This window comes from Gadus chalcogrammus, chromosome 6 (genome assembly GCF_026213295.1).
Source record: "Gadus chalcogrammus isolate NIFS_2021 chromosome 6, NIFS_Gcha_1.0, whole genome shotgun sequence".
Taxonomy (NCBI): Eukaryota; Metazoa; Chordata; class Actinopteri; order Gadiformes; family Gadidae; genus Gadus; species Gadus chalcogrammus.
Window position 1 is genome coordinate 3,640,906 of NC_079417.1, and position 23,392 is coordinate 3,664,297.

The 23,392-nt window shown below is 45.4% G+C and overlaps 3 protein-coding genes across 3 annotated transcripts; 1 reads left to right on the top strand and 2 right to left on the bottom strand.

Annotated features, from left to right (window-relative positions):
• Positions 1-666: 666 nt before the first annotated feature.
• Positions 667-9,719, bottom strand: LOC130384398 (tRNA (guanine(10)-N2)-methyltransferase homolog). Its single transcript, XM_056592546.1, has 13 exons — positions 9,615-9,719; positions 9,235-9,300; positions 9,027-9,100; positions 8,713-8,794; positions 8,490-8,582; positions 8,023-8,157; positions 7,692-7,848; positions 7,180-7,260; positions 6,896-7,060; positions 6,432-6,504; positions 5,842-5,976; positions 2,581-2,701; positions 667-988 (listed from the first exon to the last, which is right to left on the bottom strand). The coding sequence occupies exons 1-13, from the start codon at positions 9,690-9,692 to the stop codon at positions 845-847; spliced, it is 1,404 nt and encodes a 467-aa protein (XP_056448521.1). The 5' UTR covers positions 9,693-9,719; the 3' UTR covers positions 667-844.
• Positions 9,720-10,875: 1,156 nt separating this feature from the next.
• si:dkey-29b11.3 (actin-binding Rho-activating protein-like) lies at positions 10,876-11,519 on the top strand (the record flags this gene model as incomplete). The annotated part of the gene is made up of 1 exon (XM_056592358.1): positions 10,876-11,519. A coding segment is annotated over one exon (474 nt), but the record flags the coding sequence as incomplete, so codon positions are not given.
• Positions 11,520-11,939: 420 nt separating this feature from the next.
• On the bottom strand, positions 11,940-15,092 carry LOC130384211 (adenosine 5'-monophosphoramidase HINT3-like). Its single transcript, XM_056592315.1, has 5 exons — positions 14,881-15,092; positions 14,613-14,730; positions 14,382-14,451; positions 13,873-13,999; positions 11,940-13,071 (listed from the first exon to the last, which is right to left on the bottom strand). The coding sequence occupies exons 1-5, from the start codon at positions 15,016-15,018 to the stop codon at positions 13,024-13,026; spliced, it is 501 nt and encodes a 166-aa protein (XP_056448290.1). The 5' UTR covers positions 15,019-15,092; the 3' UTR covers positions 11,940-13,023.
• Between the last annotated feature and the right edge of the window lie 8,300 nt (positions 15,093-23,392).

Genomic DNA, 23,392 nt, shown 5'->3' on the forward strand with positions numbered 1-23,392 from the left:
AGATGAGGGGTGTAGGAGAGTGTGGTGAGACGGCGGAGGCCCAACTGATAAACACAACGCAAACCGGAGATGAGTGTACGTAAAGCCTTCTAGATTTGCTCTCAGGAGATGAGTAATTGCCCCCCCTACCCCAACCACATGTAAACTGCGGCTGGAAAAACAACAAAAGCCGCTGACTAACTGTGTTGCTGTGTGCTGATGTGGGGGGGGGGGGGACACCCTGTCATTTCCCCCTTCTGACTTCCCTGGAAAGGCCTCTCTTCGTCTAAACACGCAGCCTTTGTCTCACCAAAGCAGGGCTGTGAATGTATTTTTAGACCGGGATATGGTAGCAGACATGGGCCTCATGGGTTCCCTTCCTTCAGGGGGGGGCTGTGGGGCCTACTGAATCGATGTGCGAGTCTTTATGTCGTTTCGGCATCAGACATGCTAAAGGGTAAATGATCCCTGCGATGAAAGTTGGAAGAACGGTGCTGGCTCAACACTGCTCAGCTGTGTATGTTGAGCCATAGGAGCCAACCTGTTGTTTGATTGTTGCAGAGCCTAATTGAGTGATTCTGATCCAAACTGCATGGTTTTTCCCTTTTTTTTTTCCATCATTACGGTATTAACCTGCAAACACCTCCAACACACACACACACACACACATACACGCGGTACGTCAAATTTGTAACCCTTTATTTTAAAAATAACAGTGGCATAGCAACATCATCATTAAAATGCTGTAAACAATACAACAATTAATAAAAAAAAAAAACATTTTGGAAAGTATCAGGGCGTGTTTTAGTTGCCTTAGCAGCACCACTAGAGGTTAGCATTCAGTCGGACGGGACCGATCTGCCCCTTAAACCCCGTTGATGTGCATCTTATCCTCCTCTTCCTTCAGGCCCCTCTTGTTCACTCCGCTGAAGTACTTCTCCCTGAAGGCGTTGTGTCCCTGGTAAGGGCTGTAGCAAGGCTCCGACATGTCCACCAGGGCGTCTGACTCCTGTTGGGTGAACAGGGGGGGGGGGGGGGGCTCGGTTAACTGTGGACGGTCGCAAGACCCAGGAGACGCTCGGAGTCGCTGCTAAAGACGGGGCAAACATCAGAACGTCTCGATTAACGCACATGTGTTAACTTGATTCTCCCTCCGAAATTGTTTCAAATCTGCTTTCCCACCTATAAGTGGAAGGGCTTTTTTTTTTTTTTCTTGTAATCCCCCCCCGCCACGGCCTGCCCCCGAAATAATAGACGGCCCTAATAAGGTGCCCGTAAATAAAACACGTGGGAATCAAACGAATCAACGCTTACGGAAGGTGTCGACGGACACGCCATGCTCTGCGGCTCCTCCAGGAACACCTATTCCCATCTGTCCCTGGGCCGGGCCGTCTCGGCGGGCGGACCGACTGACCCGTGCCAAGATAAAAAGGTTTCCATGATGCCATCGGAAAAAAACGGTTCGGGGCAACACCGCTGGCAGCGGAGGAGGAGTGTGTGACTTATCACGACTACGAACTGGACTAATAAATATATGGGGATAAACCCTTTTTTCTTTGGCGAGATCCACAGACGCGTCGGGGGCCCCACGGGCGAGACACCTCGTCGGTAAGACGTCGACCAAATTATAAAAGATGGATTTTCCCATCGGCACATCTTGGAAACAGAAGCCGACCGGCCTCTTCAAGGGCATTGCGTTTCCTTCACTCAAACTACAGAGGGCCGTAAAACATGCTGTAAATGTGTGCAGGCGTTTGCAGAAAACACACACACACACACACACACACACACACACACACACACACACACACACGTACCGTAAATGCTCCTTCAAGTTTAAAACGTATGGCATATTCATATTTGGGCCTTCAAAAAAAAAGAAAAATCAATGCCAGTCAACATCTGTGTGTGTGTGGAAGTATACGTGTGTGAGTGTGCGTGTGTATGCTTGCGTATTAAACAGACCCCATTATGGCAGCAATTTGGTGTTTTGAAGTGGAGTTGCCAGAACCAAAGATGGATTGTTTTCCATACAACGTGTGATTAGACTATTTACAGTCCTTAAAGAAATGAGCCAATCACAGCCAGATGTCCAGGATTCAGACCAGACAGGCCTAGCCCCAACGCTAACCCTTAACCCACAACAAGGAGCAGAGAGAAGACGCACCGCTCAAACAGGCATACATGCTACGAAGACACATGTATCCTACATGTGTTTATGTGGTGCCATCCAGAAGCAAGGCTATGAACCACAAGAAGAAACACATGGAAAAGGAACGGGGGGGGGGGGGGGTAGGGGTAGCGCACATGCTCACACTTTACAATAAACACTGATATCTGAGAGGCTGAGAATGCTTATCCTTGGCAAAAAATACTTAGAAGCTAGCTTCATGTCATGTCAATAAAAAAAAGCCTAGGATGTCGATCGTTGGAAGATTGGCGTGTTTCGATTCACACGCAAACGCTCGCGCCCAGGAACTGCAGGACACGTGTCATCAAAGTGCATTTTTTTGTCAACGCGTGATATCTCCACAAGCGCGATTTTGTATTAATGCCACAAAAAAAATAAAAAATGCGAAAAAAGGCGACGTTCACACCAACCTCGGGCTCCTTGAACTTCTCCATGGTGATGAGGCGGCGGGAGGTGTGGCTGGAAAGAGTCTGCTCACTGTTACTGATCATCTTGAGACACGGGTGAAGGGGGACCATCTCATCACAGTACCTAGAGGGGGACGCGCACACACAGCTTCAATCCTGTGAACCCTGATATCATTTTTATTAGCCTGATGCAACAGGGACACGCACTCACGACGGCAATAAACAAACCACACCTTTTCCTCCGGTCCTCAACCTACAAGGCATCCCCCGTGCCAACACTTGTCTCTTGCCATCAGTGCCCTTCCCCTCGTGCCCAGCCGTCTCATCGCTCCGTCTTTCCATGCAGGCAAGACAAAAGCTGTGCCAGGTCATGTCCTTGCCGTTCTCACTTTCAATGTCGCACTCCCATCTCTCTCTCTCTCTCTCTCTCTCTCAGGTGTGTGTCCTGTTGCCGGGGGGGCTGATCTGACCCCTGTATGGGGAAGTTCCCCTGAACCCTATTCAATATTGCGACCGCAACGCGATACAGGTCACGTCAAGGTCAGAGCGCTCTCTCTCTCTCTCTCTCTCTCTCTCTCTCTCTCTCTCTCTCTCTCTCTCTCTCCTCTCTCTCTCTCTCTCTCTCTCTCTCTCTCTCTCTCTCTCTCTCTCTCTCTCTCTCTCTCTCTCTCTCTCTCTCTCTCTCTCTCTCTCTCCTCTCTCTCTCTCTCTCTCTCTCTCTCTCTCTCTCTCTCGACTGAGCTCAGAGGATGACTGCAGAGCTCCGTCATCGCCAGAACAACTTTGGAGACATAAAAGCTGTCCAGCGTGGTGCGAAGCCCTATTAACGGAGAGTGATGTATGTGTTTGCATATTTGTGTCAGTCGCGACCAACCGCCTTGTACCAGCTCGCTGTTCAAAGCTCGATTGATTTTCACCTTGCTTTGTTTGTCTCGCTGGTTGCTATGGACACTGTAATGCTCCCATGCCAATCAGCTGAGAATGACGCAGTTGGACCGAACTCCCCATACTGTAACTAGCAGTCTGACTGACTTTTACCATTTTAAAACATTAGTACCGAAAATATCAGGAAATTCATTGATGTGTATATATATGTGTTCATACATAGATATATGTTTTTCTATTACCCCTTAATTTGTGAATACCAAAGTAATACTACGACCTAAATGTTCAAACACATGTATACGCCAATACTATAATACTACATATAATACTACATCACTACGATAGTATACATGACATACTATCACAAATCTAGGTCCATCTGGCAGCAGGTGTAGCATGGAATTAAATTCAAACCCCAATTTCCTCTTTTTTTTGAAATACCTTTGAGAAAGTACAAACATACTACCATTAGTACAATTCAACTGGCAACTGGCTGTTAGTTAGTATCAGTACCCAACTGGCACCATTAAACAGTATCCAAATACACAACTTGACCCTAAACTCTTGAAGGAGTAACAACTCCATCCCATAGACAACAGCGCCCCCATTGGCTAGAAAGTGTTCTCCAGTCCAAGGATAAAGAAAAAAAATAATTAAAATTTATTTTAAATTTTAAATTTATCAAATAGTAAAAACCAGTTTGAAGGGATGGCGATATTTATGTGTAAAAACATAAATTAATAATAGGACTTCAACCCATCAACTGCTTTAGATCAAACTAGGTTTGGTCAAATATAATATATATATATATATATTATTAAAGAATTAAAAAGGTTCACTCATAATAACTTCAGGAATGATTATAAATTGGAACTCCTGTTCTTTCCCAACCAATCATTTACTTTGGATGGTGTTGACATGAGGGACTTAATGGCAGCGATGAACGATGAACGATGCCACAATCCATCGTTATTTATTCTTTCCATTCTCTGCTGTTCATTGCTTTACTGCGAACAGGGCTGGGGTCAGGGTTAGCCCGAATGGTTAGTGGTCAGCAGATTGTTGGTAACACAATGTCTTGCTGGCAAGACATTGTGTTACCTATCAACACACAGACACAAAAAGACAATGAGAATTGAATGGACAGACACAAGCAAACACACACAAAGAGTCTGAGAGAAACCCGATCACTCCCCGATGCCCGTGGGGAGCCCCAGATTAGGCCTGGGAGACGGGGGTTCACTGGACACACACACACACACACACACACACACACACACACACACACACACACACACACACACACACACACACACACACACACACACACACACACACACACACACACACACACACACGGCAGACTTTACAGCTGGCTACAGACGTTTATTTTAACTCGGCAATGTGTTGCGACACATGGGGTCAAGGGTTAACTGTACCCCCTGGCATGGAGACAAGAGTGTGAACCTGGTCATAGTGTGAAGCAACCCTCTCACACACACAGACAGTCCTGTAATTAGTTGCCAACCCCTGTGGGGATTCTTCCTTACACCACCTCACCTACAATCTCTGCTACTGTCTGTTGTGGCAGAAACCACCATCTCACACCACATGGACACTCTCTGCCTGCAACAGTTCAGCTCCCATCCCATAGGGCTGCTGATGATTCAAACCCTCGTGTGGATAATTAGACGTTAGCGGCTCTCTGACATTGTGGCTCACCCACAGCTCAGGTGCTGAAGTCACTGAAGTTTAGGCGCGAGGGGCGGGTACGTCTCTGAACAACCATTTAACGGCATCGCTGACTGTGGAGGACCTGAGTGAGCCCACGCTGAGATCAGGGGGGGGGGGGGGGGGTTGTGAGGGTGTAGATTAACCTGAAAACAGGTGCATCGGAAAGTCCCCCTTTGTGTGCAAATCTGCTGATGGTCGCAGTCGACAGATGTTGGAACAACACTGCACCTTTCATTAATAAAGCCCTTCCAGAAGGTATGATCCAATGCAGGGAAGGAGGGTGGGAATCAGAGGCCCAGAACAAGGTCCCTGTTGTCAGAAGACATTTACACGTGAGGATTTCCAGAAGTGGTGCCTTGCAGCTCAATGTTGCATGAGTAACGGCTTCTTGCTGACAGTGGAGTGGTTACACATGATGTGCCGCAATCATATATGATTGCTAATTTGTGGCCCATGACTGCCCCCAAGTGGTCATTGTCCTCCAACTACCGGTACTTATTCAAATGAGTCCAATAGATTTCCAGTACACAGTGTGGCGTCGGGGGAACCATGGCATGAAAAAGAGACATGTTTGGACCTCTTCTGAACCACCGTCACAGACAAAACAGCCACATTGTAAGGTGGATAGGACGGTTGTGGACTTACTCTGGACTGTGGACAGGTAACCAGTACACCAGCCGGCCTCCCATGACCAGGTGGTGGGCGGCAAAGGTGAGCAGATCTGCAAAGATGTCGCTCAGATGGTACGCCATGGAGACGGGGACGTGGCTCTCTCCAAAGCTAAGGGGTTGGAGAGGGGGACCCCAGATGAGGTTAGGGGCCGTCACACAAGCGGAAATGTAATGGCCTCTAGTAGACTAGAAGGCACTTTGTTGAGATGTACCATGGTGATGATGGGGTGGATTTAGAGATTACTGTGAGTATCTGCTGGAAATAGTTATAGCATAATAATACCAAACAAACAAAATAACATTTGTGATAACTATTGCTACTCAGAAGACTGTTCAGTAGCTGTTTTTTCTCGACTTAGTCACTCGTGAGACCCCCATTTTTGTAGCTTCTCTAGATTTACATTTAATGCGTTGATCCTTTCAGACTCAACCTCTAACTTGTAAGTCACGTTGGATTCAATCGGCTTCCACATGACTCAAGGGTAAATGTTCCCGACATGCAAAAGCAGTGGACGGCCGGGGATACTCAGGAGACTCGCGGGGCCGTTGGACAGGCGTACTCACTAGTCCTCAGGCGGTTTGGTCACATCCTTGTGGGAGCCAGTTCTCCGCGTGGACTCGCGGATACCGTAGGGCGCTGCAGAACGACAACCAACCATCACCAGACGACGACGATAACATCACATGTGATGTTATGATCCAACTTCAGCTGTTTGAGGATATAGGCTCTCTATTATATTCTGGTTTTATTATTTTACGCTTTTCATTCCCTAGAGGCTGAGATTTCCGTAAAAAATACTTTAATTTATGGGTCACCACATTATTCAGTTTCCAATACACTTTTTAGATAAGGGCCCGGTGTACAGAATTAGCTGCACGTTAAACTGTAAATTCTACATAACCTTGAAGTACATTTGTACGTATTTTACCGTGGCATTTTGTAAACAAACAAAAAACGAAATTACAAATATTGGATGTAATTGTGAAACAGGGCATCCCGACTATAGTAACCCTGGAGAGGTACGTACGGTCGGTGATGATGGCGTCAAAGTGCAACCCCGTCCTCCAGATGCGTTTGGAGGCGTCTGACACCATCACATCCACGTAGGTCATCTCCTTCCCGTACTGACGCAGGTTAGCTCGGATGTTCTCGTCAGGCCCACGCCACTTCTGGTTCGTGCGGCTGGATCTACCTGGGGATGTGTCAACCCAATGCGCCGACTGTGAATAGACGCAACAGCAGGCGCTCCCCACACGCGATGCAAAAGGATGAGGAACTGTAGTGTGCGTGTGAATAAATTTTTTCCCAAACCTTTCCCATGAATGGTGTTGTAGTCGATGTCGGTGCCGCACACATAGGCTCCGAAATGAGAACAGGCAATCAGTAGACTACCTTAAAGAAGGAAATAGACAAAGGTACAAGTTGAATATCTTACGTGTTTGTGGACCTGGGGTTGTTAAAAGTTTTTTCTTTTGATTAACGTTGCCATTTTTGTTTGAGATACAAGGGACAGAAAAAAACATTATTTTCATGAAGTCCACTTGAAGCTTGACTAATATATTACACTTTACTACCATAAGGTTATACATTCCTATGCAGCCTTATCTACTGAACCAAAATATATAATACTGTAATTAATTTAGATTTATTTAATAATATGAGGTCATTCAGGACAAAGGTCACAACTTCCCCTGCAGAACCCCTCAGCCCATATAAACCTATGCCCAGCAGTCTTAAGCAGATCAGGTTATCCGTCTGTCCTCAGTACAAGAAACTGAAATTTTAGGTCAATTCATGGTCGTGCAATGGGCGCGCTCACTCACCGGTACCGACGAAGGGGTCGAAGACGAGGTCGTTCTTCTTGACCCCGGCATGGTTGGCCATGATGAAGGACAGGCAGGCTTCCATACTGGTGTTCCCTATGAAGTGGCGGTTCTTGACGGAGTACGAGCGGATCAGTTCACGCTGGCCGTCTGCTATCTAGTAACGTACGGGGAAATCAATATATTCACAATCACAGCCCTCGCAAAAGTTGAGATCAATCTTGCTTTCCTATACTTATGCAATTGCACGGCCCTTATACATAAAGAAGTGTATAATTAGTTTGTGATTTAGAGCAACATAGATCATTGTTATCATTTGTATGCGTCTTACCCATCGGCCAAAGTAGACATAGAGAGGTTGATCTGGGATGTTATTTGGGTCGGTGCCGTAGTCTTCCAACAAGCAGAAGGTGTGCTGTGGGGTCTTCAGGTTCACAGTACCATCAAATGACAGATAGTCCAAAGCCTGAGCGAGAGAGAGAGAGAGATTCACACCCTCAGCTTATTCTCACCTGCCCCCGGGACTACAGGTTGAAAACAGCGATTTGCCACCTGGTGCAATACATCTCTCCTTGGTCTAAACAAGGTTAATGTTTCTCTGTGCATTGTCCCCGTTTAAATAAATGTACATTACATCACAATTTATGCAATGATAATCAATGACAGACAAACAAATAAATACGAAACTCCATGATGCTTCAAATTAAAGGCTTTTGCTTTAAAGCCTACATGCATAGCCCTCGTTCTCCTAGAAGCAAGAGAGAGAGGGAGCGAGAGAGTGAGAGAAAGAGAACTCACATCAATCCTTTCAATCCTGTCCTTAAACTCCAGCGTCTTGTTAAAAGTGTAGACGTTGATTCTGTATGTGGAGTCCTTCTGTGTGTACGGAGACTGGAGTGGAAAAAATACAAAAACAATAATAATGAATTCTACTGTATTTTTTATATCAAATGTAATAAAAAAGTTCCCCTGGGTATATTAAGTCAAGAATAACGCAACTGGGAGCTATGCGTTTACCAACCATGTACTCTTTGGGATACTTCAAGAGGGATGTTTTGAGTTCACAGTGTGTCTTCCCATGACCCCACAATTCAAAAGCAGACCTAAAAGAACATTACGTTACATTACATTAAATCCCACCATTTCCAGCATTGAATAAAATGGACAACTTGCATTATTATTACAGTGGACTAAAGGATAAAATGTAAATAAAATATATGCAACGTTTATACAACAAAAAGTCAATATAAAATTTGAGAATGTTCTCAACAGCATCAATTTCTTAATGTCTACCAGCTATGTATTTCCCTTTTGTTGTTTTAGTTTGACACTTACTTTGCACAAACGGATCTCGTCATGATGCCATGAACATCTTCTTCACATAACTCCCCCAAAACCCAGAAAGGAGTCTAGGAGAAGTCAGAATATGAATGACGAGACATTTTTATCATGGTTTCATGAGTAACTTTAGGCCACGTTTGAACATATGCCAGTATTTAACAGGAAGCATCGTAAGTAAAAAACGATGTGCTTTATGTCCCACCTTTTCTTTGTAGTTTTCACAAGGACGAAATGGTTTTCCTCTCAAAGCCAGCAAAGACTTAATTTCCTTGAAGGGGGAAAGTTATTAGAAAATATTCAACGGATTCATTTAACGTTAGGATCATTTTTACGATTTAAGACGGAAAGAAAAGTAAAGTAAATCCAGTCGCAATATAATAGGCATGTTCCATGGGGGATCACTTATTTAGTATTGTACATGATATAGTACCAGGGCAGATAGTAAGTGGAAACGTTGCAAGACATGACATGCAATAACATTGTAAGTCATTTTGTCTCATTGAGGCCAACTTCAATAAAAATAATAAAATAAGTAGGTAAACAATAACTCGTTTTGTTGAAATATTTGAACATAAATATTACCGGTAATCTAAAATCAAGATTATCCTGGGCAAGATGAATTAAATACTGTAAGCATGATCGACCGGTGGTGGCTGCCATTTTTGTTGCTCATTCAAAATACATCCGCCATGGTACCGGGCGGCGGGCGCACAAGGCATATCAACTCAGTTCCGCCAGTTATTGGTTCCGCCTAGTTTATAACCGGCACAATCACCATAAATGGAGGAAATATGCTATCCTCGACCAATTTAAGTAGAACAATGTAGGCTTATTTATTATTCAGGTGGTACACACATACGTGTGGCTTTATTGCTGATCGAATTAAAAGAAACCACAAACCGAAAATATGATTGAAATTATATGAAATTATATATTTAATAAAAAAAGGAATTACTTTAAAAAAATGTAGAATCAATATTAATGCAAGTTATTTGTCAAAATATTCCCTGTGCTAGGTCCAAGGTTTGTCTGACAAGATTTATGACATTGATACTAAGCTGCTTTGGGACTATACTTGTTACAGCTGATAGGATGGCACGTGACATCTTGGCCACGATTGGACGAGGTTTCGTTTATCCGCGCCATCTCCATGTGGCCATTGGTTGACATGGCTGTCATTCAATTCAGGAATTCCCGTGGCAGTGAGTGCAGTATCTGGACTATGCTGTGTCCGCAGATCTACATCTTTGTAAAATTGTATTAGTCGATACGTATTGTTAATTCATTGGTGGTTAGTTACACGGGAGTTGCATTGCAGCTAGACATTGGAGCTGAAGTCTATACAATGAAAGAGGGATGTAAGTAAGGATTTTGTTGTATGTGACTTAGTAAATCTCATAAAGTTGTTTATACTATTCAAGTTTTACAAATGGTAACTCAAATTTTTCTTGTTGTCATAATCTTTCTTGTTGGTTGGTAAAGGATGTTCAATCCCAGACTATTATACCAACAATACCACGTCATACCATGAATATGTAATATTGGAATTCATAATAATTAATACAACTTTTAATTTCCACAAAATAGTAAATACCCCTGACTCCCTGACCCGGTCCTAGCAGCAGGCACCACATTCGCCCCCACCATGGACCACGAACCCTAACCCACCAAGGACACTGAACCCATACCCACCATGGACCACGCACCCTACCCCACCATGGACCACGAACCCTAACCCACCATGGACCAAGAAGAAACCAGCGACCCAGCCGCGGCAGCACCTCCACCTCAGGCCCCCGTCCCAGACGACCGCGTCACCTGCAGGGGCACGGTGGGACCCCTGAAGGAGAACTGGCAGCAGTGGTCCAGCGACCACCAGGCGTCCCAGAAGCAGAACCCCTTCAGCCAGCAGGTCTGCGGGGGCCCCCCGACGGGCCTCCCTCAGCGGGGCCAGCGCGGCTACGGGAGGCCCTTGGAGGGCTCCATGACGGAGCGACGCGGGAGGGACGCTCACACGCACGTCGGCCGGGAGGTGGAGGAGCTGTGCGCTGCCATCAGAGCCATCGGCCGGCGAGGGGAAGAAGGGGCGGACGCCGGACTCGGGGGCACAGGCGCTGGGGACCGGGGTGGTGCCGCCGGGCAGGGGACGGGGAGCGTCACGGTGGAGTTCGGGAGGCTGTTCGAGCACTACGTCACCATCTCCAACAAGTTGGTGGGGGTGCTGCTCCGAGCCAGGAGGCAGGGTCTGGTTCACTTTGACGGGGAGATGCTTTGGCAGGGGCAGGACGATCGCGTGGTGATCACTCTGCGGCAGTGACCGGAGGCTCCAGTCCAATGCACCGACCACACACGTCAGGGTTCGTCGCGGCAGAGGCCCCTTGACGGAGCACGGAGCAACCATATGGAAAGCCAAGAAGGCCACTAACTGGCCCTAGAATGGCGCGGTAAAATGGTTTCAGTGCGGTTTAGCACTTTTACCGTGCCATTCTAGAGCCAGTTAGTGGCCTTCTTGGCTTTCCATACAACCAGGACTAATGTTAATAGAGCGCTGCTGGGAGACAGTATTTGTGGTCTTGGCTCAAAGTGTGCTTGTTTGAAACCACGTTGACCAGAAGTCTGAATACGGATTTCTTTTTTCCATTTGCCATGGCATCGAACAATGCATCACTGTATTTCCCGGTTGAGTATGACCTAATGTGTGTCGGAAGATAACATCAAGTGAATTTTGACACCCCTAATGGAGCAGATTCGATAAAGGACACCCCAGTTGCGCAACTTCACATTATTTTTTTCTACTGCTCACTCACTGAAATATTCTTAACATCCTCTGATTACATTTCTGATAGAGGTTGTTTGACATGTCACAGGGATCTCGTTCAACAGGCTTATTCCCTTTAATACAATTCCATCATGACCTCATTCAAAATGAAAAACCTATAGGGAGGGAAGAAAAGATCGAATTGTACTGGTTCAATAGGATCCTTGACCATTCCATTAAAGATAAGTGGATGAGGGCTGGGAGGCTGCCAGAGGGCTGCTTGTTTAGAGAACATGAGGCTGCCCGTGACAGACAATATGGTGCTATAGAATGAACCTGAAACCCCGAGCTGGGGCCAGCATTTGTATCCTGCTTAATTCTGCATTCACTCAATACAATCCATGTAGTTCAAAGGCGAGTATTTGCTTTGTGTTTATTTTACAAGAACATTTGTAGTCAGTTGTATTGTAGTTTTGTTGTGTTGTTAGATCAATTGGTGAAATAATTATTGTTGTGTGGCTTATTGTGGTTTTTCTACTACAGTTTGCAGGGGCAGTTTAAATAAACAGAATAAATAAGTAATTCTACTGATAACACTGCTACAAGGTACTGTGAAGCAGCATCCACACTTTTATTAACATTCATAGTAGTCAAACACTTATATACATCATATTTGTTTGAGAGGGTTACTTCAGAATAAATATACTAAAATTATTTAAGTTCCCTGAATGCAGCAGACATCCGCTTAATGATACACTTTTGGCTGATTAAAGGACGATTGAATATTCATCAATATTGTCATTAATGTATTTTATCAGTAGGCTCTGTATAGGCCTCAATCCTCATTCTTTCAATATGATCAAAATGCATTACATTCAATACCATCATGTCAAACATAACCAAGCCCGTTTCTTTCATGCAAGCTAACTGAGCTTGACGGGGAATACAATAATTTACTTAATATATAATTTGATTGAATCTACAATCATTTAATTTGCTATTGGCCATATAAAACCTTTTGAAATAATACAATAATAAGAAGATGGGTTTGTGAAATAATTTGTAATAAAGCACGAAGGACTAGAGTTAAAAATCATTGGGGTCTACTGCTCCAACCTGGGTTGAGATCACTCATTTTCACGAAGGCTTTCTTTCCGAGGGGTCCATGGAACGACAGGGACCTCACAGTTGTGTTGACCTCTTGCCAGGCCAGGTATCCTATAAAATACTATATCAATCCGTCTCACTTTTGGAGTTGAGAAGTTCAATCAGCTGGTCGACCTGCAAGTGAAAGAAAACAAACATTTGAGCGTTTAAACAGGGTTAAACTGCAAACCAGCTTCTACTGATGCCAAAGAAACCAGACTATTTCAGCTTCCTCCCTGATGAAAAGCAAAAACTAAGAGTCTAAAAACGTAATATAACCATAACATATAATTGCATACCAAACTAATATCCTGTACCAGGAAAATGTCAAAAAGAATATCAACATTAATCTCCACGTCAGCTAATAAACTCCACAGAGGATTGTGTGGTCCACTCCCCGGCCCTGCATAACAACGTTAATAAATTAATACTGGAAATCCATTCATAACGAAACTGATGCATAGCACCTTCCAACATAGACAAAGAAACGAACTCTGGAAGCAACTAACACCGCTGAATTTAGTGTACATTTAATAACAATAGATCAGAGCAGAAATCATAGCAGGGATTTCTATTCCACAGACTGTAATCCAGTCTGTTGATTACAGTATGCCAATGTCATAGACAGAATGACAGAATCAGTTAGTCTTCTGATACTTATCAGTTAGTCTATACTATAAGAGCGACATAAAATTATATTCACAAGTCAATAATAATATAATTGTTCATAAGTAGTCAGAAATATTGATTATTTCAGTGTATGAAAGGGTAGAGGTAACACAAATCTTGAAAATATTGTACAGTGAATATTGTTCACTGATACAGGTATTGCACCAATTACGTCACTCATAGATTAGTATGGATAAAGCGCTTGTTTACTTTTTTTCATTCCCATTATCAATGATGATACACCCACATGTAAAAAACTCAACTCACTGTGACAAACCAATAGGAGTTGAGTCTATAGAAGAGGCGGGAGATAAAAGTGAGTTGACTTGCAGGTGCCAAAACATGGAGGTGTAAATGGCTGACAGAACAAAAGGGTGGCCAATGGAAGCCAAACCTGCCGAAGAAAGAAAATATTGATTTCAAATAACATGAATGAGGCACACTATTAAGCATAGGATATACTGCTGCTTATCTGCACACAAAGGTGGTGTGTGGAGATTACAATATGTGTCATACTAGCCGGTTAGCCAGATCCTATGAATGAACAAATAATTAGTGGGGGGATAGGCAAGCGGGATTTCAACTCATGCCTGCTGGAAGACGATACATTAAGGACGCAGATTCTCCAGAGATACCGAGGGAGCATTATTGAAGACATGGGAATGCCAAACATCGTGTTGGGTTAAGCAAAATGTTATTTTCATGATGTGATTATAGCTTGGTCTTTATCTTTCCTAAATTGCACACAGGAAATAAATAAGTGTAAGAGAGCCCACCTGACGTCACTGAGATCTGTGACATTGTTTTTCTCCAAGATCTCCTTCCCCACCTCTACCATCCGTTGCACTGAAAAAGAACAACATAAGTTTAACAAATACCCAAAACACAACTCAAAACAAGTATTGATTTCAGATACTTTGAGTACTTGAGATCACTTTTTTATTGAACCTGAATTAGTCATTCTTTACTAAAACGTAAAACCTGTGCAGTATATAAAACAATCCTACCCAACGGCACATGAGCTTTAGTCAGCGACTTGCAGTTCCCCACATGTTTGGTGGGTACAATAAGGTAGTGGTGTGGTGCCCCTGGTTTGATGTCTCTGAAACATGAAATCTCTTCATCCTGTATCATAAATGAAACCATAGGTAGAGAAAGTACAGAATGACATTCATTGATATCAAAGCTGTGACTTATTGTTGTCGTTTCTATTTCTAGCAGCTTCTGGAAAAGCCTTTTTAAAAAATGTGTTACAGCGTATAATAATTGACTTACACAATGAAGAAGCTCCGTGCCCATTTCTTTGTTAACGACCTTGCAGAATATGCATTTCTTGTCATAACCTTCATCCGTAGCCATGTTTCTTTTCGAAATATCGAGTTGGGTTACTTCGCCCACCTCACTAGATGCCATAATTGTCGCGAAAACAATTACCCCGACAGTCTACTACAACATGGATAGAGGATCAACATCAGGATGGATGGACATAGGCGTACATAGCCGAGTCAAGATAACATCGATGAGCAGGAAGTGTAGTTAGTGTACTACACGGGATGGCCACAAGAGAGCGGCAAAGCTCTTGCAGCAATAGCTAGGAAAACGTTACGTGAAACCAACACAAACACACACGCACACGCACACGCACACACACACACACACACACACACACACACACACACACACACACACACACACACACACACACACACACACACACACACACACACACACACACACACACACACAAGACATATATCTCTAGATCTAAAAACCAAACCCTAAATCCCAAACCTAATGTAACCCTAGCTCTAATAAAAATCATAGATCTGAAAACCAAACCCTAAAACCCAACCCATAATACCCCCCAACCCTAACCCTAACCCTAGAAATCGAAAACCAATTTGGGTTAGGTTTTAGGGGGTGGTTTTGGGTTCTGGGGTTTGGTGGGTTAGAGTTTCCCATTAGAGTTATCTAGGGTTGGTTTTTTAGGTCTTATATGGGTTTGGTTTCAGGGTTTAGTTAATTAGGGTTTAGGTATCGGTTCTAAGGTTAGGGTTTCCTATTAGTTTAAGAGTTAGGGTTAGGGTAAGGACATCTTCTTAACTCCTACGATTTGGAGTTTGATTTCACTAGGACCACTAGTCTCATGAATGTGTTCCTGCACCCTTTAACTTATGGACCTTCTAAACTTTAATGAGAGAACCGGGTTGTAGTGTCTGTGTTCAGGTTCTCTTTACAGACAAGAAGACTCCTCAGGGGATCTATACTCCAAAGAAAACAGCATGTTTTAAAGGTTTGAAACATGATGGTGGAAAGATAATGCCTAAGATATATCAAATGCTTCTATCTGAGATCATCTGCCCCGAGGAGGAAGTGACCTCCTGGTTCACCCACTTCCGGGATCTCCTAGGCACCCACCCAACAGTGGACGGAGCTGAGGAAGAGATACCTGCAGTCCTCACAAACCTCAACATTGACGATGGCCCCTTTACAGCTACGGAGTTTGCCACAGTGAAGTCCACCCTGAAGCAAGGAAAAAGTGCTGGGCCGGACGGTATCCCCCCAGAGGTCCCTAAACACTGCGATCTCGATAACATCATACTGGAGATCTGCAACCAGGCTCTGATAGAAAACATCAAACCCGATATATGGTCCCTCTCTAATATCATCCCGGTGCCCAAGTCTGGAGATCTGGCTAAGCCGGACAATTATCGTGGCATTAGCCTGACCTGTGTCATAGCGAAGATGTACAACCGCATGATACTAAACCGGATTAGGGACGCCATTGACCCACACCTGAGGGACAACCAAAATGGCTTCAGAAAGGGAAGGACCACCGTAGGCCAGATCCTGGCCTTAAGGAGAATCATTGAGGAAGTGAAGAGGAACAATTTGACAGCGGTGCTATGTTTCATTGACTTCAAAAAAGCATTTGACTCAATAAACAGAAGCATGATGCTGAAAATCCTTAAAGCTTACGGGGTCCCCCCGAATCTACTCCGGGCCACAGAGGCCATGTACAAGGGCACAAGAGCCAAGGTGGTAACCCCAGATGGCATCAGCGAGGAGTTCGACATTCTGGCAGGGGTGCAGCAGGGGGATACTCTTGCCCCCTTCCTCTTTATCATAGCCCTTGACTACGCGCTCAGGAAAGCCATCAACGGGCGGGAGCAGGAGCTGGGCTTCACAATCACACCAAGGAAGTCTAGAAGAAGCCCTGCTGTAGCCCTGGCAGACCTAGACTACGCAGATGACATCTGCCTGGTGTCTGACCGCGTGGAGCAGGCACAGGAACTCCTGAACAGAGTAGAGGTGGAATGTGCTAAGGTTGGCCTCAGACTGAACATAAAGAAGACTAAGGTAATCACCTATAACATCTGCACAGACCATCTGCCGATTACAACATCAGAAGGCAGCTCTTTGCAAGAGGTCAATGACTTCAAGTACCTGGGTTCCTGGGTAAACTCCACAGAACAAGACCTTAAGGTCAGGAAGGCAATGGCGTGGAGAGCCCTGAATGTTATGTCAAGCGTGTGGCGCTCAAATCTTCCCCGTCGCATAAAGCTGAGCCTATTTCATGCCACTGTGGAGTCCGTCCTCCTGTATGGCTGCGAAAGCTGGACCCTGACGCCCACCCTGCAGAAGTCCTTGGATGGGTGCTACACCAGGATGCTACGAGCAGTGCTGAATGTAGACCAGAATGCCCACATTACCAACAAGGATCTGTACGGGCGGCTGCCGAGGCTCAGCCAGAAGGTAGCATCCAGGAGGATGAAGCTGGCCGGCCACTGCCACAGACATCGGGAGCTCCCGGCCAGCAGGCTGGTCCTGTGGGAACCAACGCGCGGGCATCGATCGCGAGGACGTTCCGCGCTAACGTACGTGGACGTGCTTAAGAAAGATGCGGGAGCTGAAAGTTCTTCGGAGCTGGCCGGGTGTATGGAGAACCGAGAGGATTGGAGACTCCGATGGAAGCTCGTCTGAGGACGACCGAGAGAGATCTGCCCCGACCATAGTATAGATTGTACATTCTTTCTTGCTCATTTCGGACCATTTGTCTGTGGAAGACTTTCAATTCTCTCCAGATAATGTCTAGCAGTATAAGAGTTTGGGTTTTTTTGGTCCAAAGTTAGCTTTCCCTCAGGTAGGTTTTTCATATTGGTTTTTGGTCCTAGGTTTTGGTGTTAAGGTTAGGGTTTCGAAATGGGGTTAGGTTTTGGTTTTGAATGTGATTTTTGAATCTTTATTTGACAAAATCTGCATCTAATACACAAAAAAAGTGATCAAGATACGCCTAATAGTTTAAAAGAGACGCTAACATACAAATCTTTTATGAATCTAATATATAACCTAGTTTGCCTTAAGGGTCTACCAGTTGGTTGCAGGGTTTGCGTTTAGGGTTTTGTTGGTCCTCAGAGCCCCTGGGATTGGGTTCCCACGACAACAGTCCCAGGAGTACCTCAGGGACATTCCAAGATTAGGGCCCACAGTCCAAGGACGGGGTGATGGCCTTTTTTGGAAATTCTTTCATAATATCACTAGTCTGTTTCAGCATATGCCGACAAAAAGTTCAGTCACTTTTTTTCAACTGTTAATATGTATATGTATGTAAGTGTAAACACACCGGTATATTAAATATATATTGTGTTTCCAAAGCAGTGCTCTGTTGATGAGAACAGGCACTAACAGACGCTAACAGATGCTAATTATCCAATTAGCTAGTATCATGGAGACGGCTGCTATCTGGTTTTATGGCAGGTGGAGATCGACTCCTTTATCGGCTCATTACTCTTCATCACTTCCAGGTGTTCTCCATCTCTCCATACGTCCTCCCCTCTCTCCCATTCGCTCCGTACATCTCTCTGGGTTCTCAGCCTCACTCTCGATCCATCTCTTCCTTTCTCCACCTGTCACCTCGTCTCCGTACACCTCCCTCTTTCCTCCCTCTTCTCTCCCCTTTCCCCCATCTCTCTCTTCCCACCCGCCCTCTCCCCACTGTGCCTGGCCCACCTCCTTAATGAGAGGCCCGGGAAGGCTCCACTCCCAGCCGAGCAGTGTCAGTGGGGCAGTGTGAGCCAGGGGGTCCCGAGAGAACTAAACACACGTCCTCACTCCTTAAGGTTGGCCTCCATGGTGTTGGAAGAGCTCCGGTCATCACCAAGGAGATACTGGGCTTCCAGTGGGGAGAGAAGCAGGAGTACGCCCCCCCCCCCCCCCCCCCCCCCCCGGCAGCATCGTATGTCACACAGTGTCATCAAATAAGAGACACTTCATAAACATTTTCAAGCTGATTCATTTTTTTCAACACCATGTTCTGTTTATTGTTTTATTGTGCTGACGTTTTTTTGCGTCGTTCATGGCAATAAAGATTTTTTGAATTTCAATTTAAAGCACATGTAGAAACAAAGTGTATCTATAAAAAGACAACACAGAACACCAAACCACAAAACAACGGGCGACACGACTAAACTGTGTAACAGGACGTGTGTATGAGTGAAGTGAAGTGAAGTGAAGTGGTTTGCGTGGTTCCGTTTCCAAAGATACCCCCCCCAGCCCCATCCTACCCACCCTTCTAGAGAAAAGGGTTCAAATCTTTCTTCAAAAGAACTCTTTGGTGTGGCAAACATTACACACATCTCTCTTCCTATGTCTGCCTCTCTCTCTGTATTTTAGCCAGTCTATGTCTCTCTTTCATCTGTACTGCTGTCTATTAGTCTGTCTGTCTGTTTCTCTCTTCATCTCTCTCTCTCTGTACGTTTCTCTGCCTCACATCCTGATGGAGAATGTATATGTCTATATAACAAGTATATGCATTTATACTGTACACACACTTTCAAAATATATATGTAACCAATATAACATGTATATTCATTCTGAATGTAACACACACACATAGATATAAAAAATCTCAACCAGGAAGTGCAATGTGTATTTTGTGGCTGCCCTTTGAACCGCAATCTCAGGGGAAACCGAAGCGAGTGACCAGAGAACACAAGAAGAGCTTTTCCTGTCAGCAGAAAACTACTCTCTCTCTCTCTCCCTCCCTCTCTCCCTCTCTCTCTCTCTCTCTCTCTCCATCTCTCCCTCTCTCTCTCTCTCTCTCTCTCTCTCTCTCTCTCTCTCTCTCTCACTCTCTCTCTCTCTCTCTCTCTCTCTCTCTCTCTCTCTCTCTCTCTCTCTCTCTCTCTCTCTTTCAGTTCATCTCTCTCCAGTGCGCTCTCTGTTTACCACAAGGCCCTGGTTAAATGGAAGCTGGTTATTATGGGATGCCAGAATGGTCATTACTGAACCAACCACTTCTATTCTCGCCCAGTCGTGACTGAGTGGTTGACATGTAGTTGGGTGTAAAACTGTCGGGTTTCCATCATAGCACAGAATATTATATTAACATAAAGAAATATGATAGCGGAGCTACAGCCTACAAACAGATTCATACACAGATTTGTTTAAATGCCAGATTAAATTATTTGTTACAGTTGCTCAGCTTAAGCTGGAAATATAATATAAACACAATCTAGAAATAAAAACACCAAATACAGAATAAATAATTTTGTATTATGCCTTTTTGGACATCCCATGGTTGAGTAAACAACAGTAAACCCCTGATTGAGGAAAAACCTGATTGAGAAAGCTGCTCGTGTATCTGATTTTGAGTTTGATTTCAGTAGGACCACCCGTCTCATGAATGTGTTCCTGCATGTTTGCACCCGATAGCGTTAACTTATGGACCTTTTAAACTTTTAACGAGACAACCGTTGGGGTTAGGTTCTCTTTACAGGCAAGACAACTTCTCAGAGGATCTGAACTCCGAAAAACACCATCCTGTCAAAGGATTTGAAACATGATGGTGGAAAGATAATACTTATACAATGCTTATACAGTAAATCAAACGCTTCTATCTGAGATCCTCTGCTCCAACCATAGTTTAGATTTGACGTTTCTTCTTGCTTATTTTGGACCCTTTGTCTGTGGAAGTCTGTCATTCCTCTTCAGATAATGTCTGTCTTTTCTAAACGTGGTCAGAAAGCCGTATCCTTGTAATTACTCTGGAAGTGATAACGACCGCAACGTGTTGAAATAACAGAGACTGCTGCCGAGGTCCCCAGCATCACACCCACGCAATCCAGACGCACGCCCGTTACACTCCACTCTCAAAGGGCTTTCCTAACTCAGTTTTGGAAAGCTTAAAGTAAACTTCAACTTCAATTAAAACTTGAATCAATTATATCATCTTCAATCTCATCCGATCAGTTATTGAATCAGTGATGTCGTGAGATACAGGCCATGGCAGAAAACGGTGAATCATCAACTTAAAGAAAATAACAGAGCTGCGTCGCTGGAATTGTAAACCTTGATAATATTTGTACTTCGAATTCCTGACTGCTCCCCAAGGGGTCGTAAAGAAAGAAATCTCCTAGCTCCTCTTTGCGTCTCCTAACTCCTCCCAGCTCTTCCTAACTCCTCTTGACTACAACCGAGTCCCTCTTCACTCATCCTAAATCCTCCAGACTATTCCTCCCTCCTCCTAGCTCTTCCTTACTTCACCCTACTCCACCTAACTCCTACTCACTCCTCCTTACTCCTGCTTCCATCTGGGAGAGTGCTTTGGGATTCAGGCAGCGCAGGTCTGGGTCGAGTTGCTGCAAACGGAGCTCGCTATGGTCGGACGAGCTTCGGGACATCGGGGGCTTCCTCTGTTTTCTATTAAACCTCCTCCCACCTCCTCCCACCTCCTCAACCCCAGTCCTCCACCACCCTTGCCTCCAACTGGTACCACCATGGGGGGGGGGGAAGGTCTCGCTCCAGCAGGAGGAGGAAAACAACCAGGAGGAGAGGAGAAAGGGAGAGAGAGGGGGGAAGAGAGGAGAACAGAAGAGAGAGGGGGGAAGAGAGGAGAAAGGGAGAGAGAGGGGGGAAGAGAGGAGAGAGGAGAGAGGGAGAGAGAGGGGGGAAGAGAGGAGAAAGGGAGAGAGAGGGGAGAGAGAGAGGAGAACAGAAGAGAGAGGGGGGGAGAGAGGAGAGCAGGGGAGAGAGAGGAGGAAAAGAGGAGGAACGGGGACAAGAGGTGACAGAGAGGAGAACAGAGGAGACAAGGGGGCAAGGGGAGAACGGAGAACAGGAGGGAGAAGAGGAGATGATGGGGATCAGAGGGGAGAAAAGAGAAATAAAGAGAGAGAGGCGAGTTGATAGAGGGGAAGAAGAGATGAGATGAAGGGGGGAGAAAGAAGAGAAGGGGAGGGAGGGAGGGAGGGAGGTTAACCCAGGGGGTGGTCCAGTATCCATCAACAGCCTGCAGCCATAAAACCAACGGGTCAAAGGTCACAAGGCAAAGGTCATATGAAGGTCTATGAAGCAAATTCACCTGACGACCATGTGTGTTTATGTGGGTTGTGTGTGTGTGTGTGTGTGTGTGTGTGTGTGTGTGTGTGTGTGTGTGTGTGTGTGTGTGTGTGTGTGTGTGTGTGTGTGTGTGTGTGTGTGTGTGTGTGGGCAAGAGTTTGTGTGTGTACAAGTTTATGAGAGTTTATGTGTGTGTGGACCCCTGCTAAGCTTTAAACCAGAGCTTTGTGTGTGTGTGTGTGTGTGTGTGTGTGTGTGTGTGTGTGTGTGTGTGTGTGTGTGTGTGTGTGTGTGTGTGTGTGTGTGTGTGTGTGTGTGTGTGTGTGTGTGTGTGTGTGTGAGTGTGTGTGTGTGTGCTTGTGTGTGTGTGTGCGTGTGTGTGTGTGTGTGTGTGTGTGTGTGTGTGTGTGTCTGTCAGTAATAGTTTATTTTTCCACTCCTGTATCCTGGATTGAACTCAACCCCCTGTACCACCCCCCCCCCCCCCCCCCTTTACCACCCCGCCACCCCCCCCCCCCCCCCCCTGTACCACCCCCCCGCCCCCACCCCTTTGTCCCAACCAGCTAGGATAACACACTGTAGTATCATTCTGCTGTGATGCTAACTGCTATGTCATAGCTCATATTGCTAGCGACACTTAGCCACCAGGAGGAGTGATCGCTGATCTCTTACTTTACTTAAGCCCTCATCCGAAGAACATCTAAACCATCCCATAGTTTATCCAACGTTGCTGCTGCACTCCATCCCCCCAAAATGAAGTCCCATCTTGTTTAAGTTTCTCCCCCAACGCAGCGATGCTATCATCCCACTATGGACCAGGGATGGATTCCAGATCATTCTCTGTGGAGGTGATAAGGGACAGATGGAGCACGCTACGCTATGTGCTAACGTATTCTAGGGGTCCAGGGAGACGAGGGGGAGACACACACACACACACACACACACACACACACACACACACACACACACACACACACACACACACACACACACACACACACACACACACACACACACACACACACAGACAGACAGACAGACAGACGCACGCACGCACGCACGCACGCACGCACGCACGCACGCACGCACGCACACACACACACACACACACACACACACACACACACACACACACACACACACACACACACACACACACACACACACACACACACACACACACACACACACACACACACACACACACACAGCTGCAGCCTAGGAATGTGAGTCTGCAGGAGGGATGTTTGCTTCGTTTTTTCGCCAGCGAAGCAGAAAGGCATAGATCCGGACGATTCTCCCTCGCTCTCTACTCTGTGAGCACAGACAACAGGATGTTCCGACGCACAACCTGCTCCCCTTCATGGACCAAGTCACCCGAGTTTAAATGTTAAAGACTTTCAAACTTGACATGGAATTGAATATCCTCGGAATATAACTTTATGTT